This window comes from Bos grunniens, chromosome X (genome assembly GCF_055505025.1).
Source record: "Bos grunniens cultivar Pamir isolate PY7600 chromosome X, Bosgru_T2T1.0, whole genome shotgun sequence".
In the NCBI taxonomy this organism is placed as follows: Eukaryota; Metazoa; Chordata; class Mammalia; order Artiodactyla; family Bovidae; genus Bos; species Bos grunniens.
The window spans coordinates 131,061,361-131,066,798 of NC_141194.1; the positions used below are offsets into that span (position 1 = coordinate 131,061,361).

Genomic DNA, 5,438 nt, shown 5'->3' on the forward strand with positions numbered 1-5,438 from the left:
TTGGAAGGACTGATGTTGAAGCTGAAACTCCAATACTTTGGCCACGTGATGCGAAGAGCTGATTCATTAGAAAAGACCCTGATGCTGGGAAAGATTGAGGGCAGGAAGAGAAGGGGATGACAGAGGCGAAGATGGTTGGATGGCATCACTGACTCAGTGGACATGGGTTCGGGTAAATTCCGGCAGTTGGTGATGGACAGGGAGGCCTGGCATGCTGTGGTTCATGAGGTCACAAAGATTCAGACACAACTGAGCAAGTGAACTGAACTGAACAGAGCCACAAACCCAGCCTGAAGGTGAAACAAAGAGCTAGGTTTATTCAACCCAGACATTATAACTGGGATATGTTTTAGCAGTATTGGATGCCCGAGAAGTCTAACATTTACATCATGATCAAAGGTTAGGATATTCACAGATTAAGAATGAAAAAGCCCAGGTATCACGTCAACTTTCATACACACACCTCCAATCCTCATATTCTTTTGTATGTTAATATATGATTTTCTTTATGTTTCTATTGGTTTATTTTGGACTCCTGGCACGTACCCAGTGTGGCACTTTAATAGCCTCTGTCCCAGAAAGTTTTAATCTCAAATGTGTTCTCTATCATCAGGGGGTAGCTAGGAGGCAAAAGTTAGTACAGTTTCATGGATTGTATCAATGGGACACTAAACTCAGAGGGATTTAATTGACTCATCTAGTATTACTAAACAAGTCAGCAGAAGATAAACTAAAAATAACTTTTCTATTTTGAGAGATGACAGTGATTTAGTTCAATTTAGTTTACTGAATACTTACCCTGTTTCAGGCATTATACCATGCTAGAGCTACAGAGGTGAATAAAACAGTCCTGCATACTATAAAGAGTTCAGATCATCTTGGATAACATTGATAAATATCTTTATACTTATGATTCATTGTGATAAGTGATACAATAGCAAAATAAAATGCTACAGGATCCTAGAGGAGATAAGAGAATAATGTTACCTATAAAGGTGGAGGAATTATGAAATAAGTCACAGAGAATGTAAGACTTAAGACAGAGCATTTAAAAAGTGTCAAATGTCTTTAGCAAGAGGGGATGGAACAGATATTCCTGGAGAAGATGTAACCTGTACAAAGAAAAGAGTAATGTAAATCCATGTGTGGAAAGTCACTCAGTCATGTTCGACTCTTTGCAACCCCACGGACTGTAGCCTGCCAGGCTCCTCTATTCATGGAATTATCCAGGCCAGAATACTGGAGTGGTTAGCCTTTCTTTTCTCCAGGGGGTCTTCCCAACCCAGGTCTCCTGCACTGCAGGTGAATTCTTTACTGTCTGAGCCATCAGGGAAGTCCAAGCATACTGGAGTGGGTAGCCTATCCCTTCTCCAGTGGATCTTCCCGACCCAGGAATCAAACCGGCATCACCTGCATCGCAGGCAGATTCTTTACCAGCTGAGCTAACAGGGAAGCCCAAAGAATGACAAAGTATCCAATGCAGCTGGGATGAAGGGTGTTGTAAAGATGGTGAAGGGATAAGGAATGATGATTCTTACATTTGGAAATGTAAGTGAAGGCAGGTGGTAGAGCATCTTATATGCTGGAGAAGTTTAGCTTTGCTGGGGAGCCTCTGTAGGGCTCAGAGCAGGACAGATGATGCGACTGTTTTTTGCCTTAGTTTGTTTTTCTTCTATTAATGTGTCTTTTTTCCTTCCTTAGTATATGAGAATTATATAGTATTCACCTTAAAGTATTATTGTGTGAATCAAGTCATTGTTTTGAAGTTGTGAGTTTTAAAATGGTATTATCTGTAAGATATTTTGAGCTATTGTCATCTTTTTTTCTTCCTTCCTCCCTCCTTTCCCTCCTTCCTATCAATGATTTAGCAAGTACGATTTCATAGGGGGAGGAAGGAAACACCTCACTTACATTTCCAATGTAATGTAATTCGAAATGCCCTCACTTATATTTCCAAACGTAAGAATCATCATTCCTTACCCCCTCACCATCTTTGCAACCCCCTTCATCCCAGCTGCACTGGATATTTTGTCATTCTTTGGGCTTCCCTGGTAGCTCAGCTGGTAAAGAATTCGCCTGCGATGCCCGTGACCCCAAATTAGTAAACACTGACTACACAACTATTAGTTTAATCAGGGGAAACTCTAAATTGTGAAGGACTATGAAACAAAGGAGCATTTTTGTTTTGTTATTATTATTATTTTACCTAGAGAGAGAAGTTTGATCTAGATTCTTGGATCTGGATTCAGGGCAGGAAATGGATGGCAAAGAAACTATCATGGTGGCACAGTAGCCTGAGGTTTTGGACTCTGTGTGCTCATCGAAGTGTAAGAAGGTGATATAGGCATTTCTTATGGCAGGAATCACCATCTGCAGAAATAGGTTTTCCTGATAAGTAGTCTCCTCACAGCTCCCTTCATGTCCTTGTTCCTTAGACTATAGATGAAGGGGTTCATCATGGGAGTCACCACTGTATACATGACGGCAGCCACCTTGTCCCTTTCTGCTGAGTAGGCAGAAGAGGGAAGAAAGTAGACCCCACTGATAGATCCATAGAAGAGGGACACAGCTAAGAAATGGGAGCCACAAGTGGAGAATGTTTTCCACTTCCCCTTGGCTGAAGGAATCCTAAGTACAGTGCAACCAATAAGGAAATAGGAGACACAAATGAAGGTGAATGGAATGAAGATAACTGCTCCCCCAATTACTAGGATTGTCAAGTCATTGATCTGGGTGTCTGAACAAGCCAGCCTTAAAATGGGTTCCAGGTCACAGAAGAAGTGTGGAATTTCTCTCTGATCACAGAAATTCAAGAGGCCCAGCAGACCACTATGAAGTACTGAAAGAAGATTACAGACAACCCATGGAGTCACTACCAACAGGGCACAACGCTTCAGACTCAGTAACGCAGCATAGTGTAATGGGTAACAGATGGCAACGTACCGGTCATATGCCATGGCTGCCAAGAGGAAATTGTCCACGTCCACCAGCAACATAAAAAAGTACATTTGTGTGAGGCATCCTGCAAAGGAGATGACTGGGCTCTGGCTTTGGATGTCTGCCAACATTTTGGGGACTGTAGTAGATGTGAAGCAGATGTCGGTGAAGGATAAATTGGCAAGGAAGAAGTACATGGGGCTGTGGAGGTGAGCATCATTGACGATAGCCAGGATGATAAGTAAATTTCCCACCATGGTAACCAGATACATGCACAAAAACAGCACAAAGATGTGCTGCTGCTGTTCAGACACCGCTGTGAGTCCCAGGAGGAAAAATGCAGAGATAGTTTGGTTTCCTTGGAGCATGATTCTTCTGTGTCTAAAAAGGGAAAAAATGTGACTTTATTGTAAAATGGTAACATGACACAAAAGCTAGTCAGAGGACATTGTACCATATTATAAAAGTGAATCAAGCCTTGGAACTTATTTTCTAAATCTTATTTTCTGCTTACTAAAATACAAGCTCCACAGGGTATGAATTTTATCTACTATGTTCAGTGCTGTACACCAGTGCTAAAGATAGTGCCCAGAACATAGTAGGTGTTCATTAAATATTGGTTGCATTTATACACGAACGAGTGAATAAATTGAAAAATAAATATTCTGAACGTATGACTCACTATCTTCATGACTGTTTTCTGTGCTTTTCTAAGCCTATTTCATCAATTTTAAAATGTGGAGAAGATCCACTTTATATTTTAAAATGTGGAGAATATCCACTTTATAGGATTTTTGTGAGGATGGTAAGGACACATGTAAAATGCCTGTATCTGTATTTTATCTATTGCCTCAGAAATAGTAGCTGCTATCATTCACTAATTTGGAAAAATCACAGACTTTAAAGGCAAAAAGAAACCTTTAGAGAACATACAGCTGAACCTCTGTCTTTGGGCAGTTAAGTATTCAATATGCATACGATGATTTAGCTGATTGTGTTTCACTGTTCCAGAGACAAAGATGCCACACTCAACTTACAACACCTGATCCAAAATTTTATCCTTTTACTAATTAGCTCTTCCTCCAATCTTTCTGAAAACTTCCCAGTTTTTACATCTCAACAAGGAGAAAATAGTCAGTACCATAAATGCTGCTGAAGTCCTGTAGGGATGTCCACTGAATTAAGCAATGCAATGGGAAGTGTTCATAACATGACCATTTATGGTGGAGCTACTTGGGTGAAAGCCACAATGAAGAAAATTTAGGGGTAACACTTTAACAACAAGTGTTTATTGAGGGCTTACAATGTTGCAGTTGCATTCAAGTGCTAAGTGCTTTACATCAATTATTTTAGTAAATATTCACCACAACTCGGTGAGCTAAGTAGGTCTATTAAGAATATGTTCCATTTGCAGATGAAGAAATCAAGAATTACATAATTTGATAAGAGTGATGCATAGCTAGTGTATATTCTGAGCCCAGTCTGACTTCAGAGACTTCTGATGAACTGTTAATACTATGCTATATAACTACTATACTGCTTATGGCTTCGTGTTTGTGAAGAGCCTCACCTATGTTTTAGGCAAAGAAGAGCTTGCTCAGCCAAAGTCAAAAAGCTAGTAGATGGTGGAGCTTGACTTTGAATCTTGATGCCAAAATGTTTTTGCCATCTCTGTATAAGTCCAAATGAGAGCAGATGGGCTTACAAACGGGAAGCTTTGTCTTTGCTTATTCCAATTTGCACCTTATCTATGCTGCTGTGAGATCCATGTTATTAATACACACTTGTTACTTATTCAAAAATCTATGTGTCTTCATACCACCTTTCCAGTCTAACACAACTGGATTGCCATTGTATTAATTCACCTACTTCTGTTGCTTTGCTGTTTAGCTTTGTACACTCTGAAAAAAGAGGTTAGCAGAACTAATGAATAGTTGAAGCAAAATTGCAGGAGAAATGTTGCACTTACTTAACAACACAATTTTCCCCAAGTACTGTAGCAGTTCTCATTTGCATACTAACAAATAAATGTGCTAATTGTAAATCCCGGGCAGGATCAGTTCTTGTGGGACCTCTGCTAGGCAACATTTAGCCATTTCATATGTACAGAATGTACTGAAAATAATAAACTGACATATTATTATAGATTCTTCACTGATGCAGACTATATTAGTAAAATTTGACAGTCCATGTTTCTGATTTGATCTTCAAATACCATATCAGTTAGTTCAATTTAACTGCTTGTACTCATCTACTCTCCCCAAGCTGGCACCATCTTTTACAACCAAACACGAGTATATTCAGCTTTTCAACCCTTGTGTGTTCAAGTCACTGATTTGGTACAATACTTTTGTAGTGACCTTGAGGAACAAGTGTTTGCATATTTGAGTTGAGAGTCCCTCTCCTATGGAACTTACCTACATGTTTTGTGGCTGTTTCCAAAGCTTTTCAGAAGGAAATAATTCCACTTCCTCAACTTAAAAAAAAATGGTGATTTTCCC

General features: G+C 39.6%; 1 protein-coding gene across 1 annotated transcript; it reads right to left on the reverse strand.

Annotated features, from left to right (window-relative positions):
* Window positions 1–2,363: 2,363 nt before the first annotated feature.
* Window positions 2,364–3,305, reverse strand: LOC147341414 (olfactory receptor 1468-like). The gene has a single exon (XM_086387162.1). It carries the CDS (start codon window positions 3,303–3,305, stop codon window positions 2,364–2,366), a length of 942 nt encoding a protein of 313 aa, XP_086243288.1.
* Window positions 3,306–5,438: the final 2,133 nt, after the last annotated feature.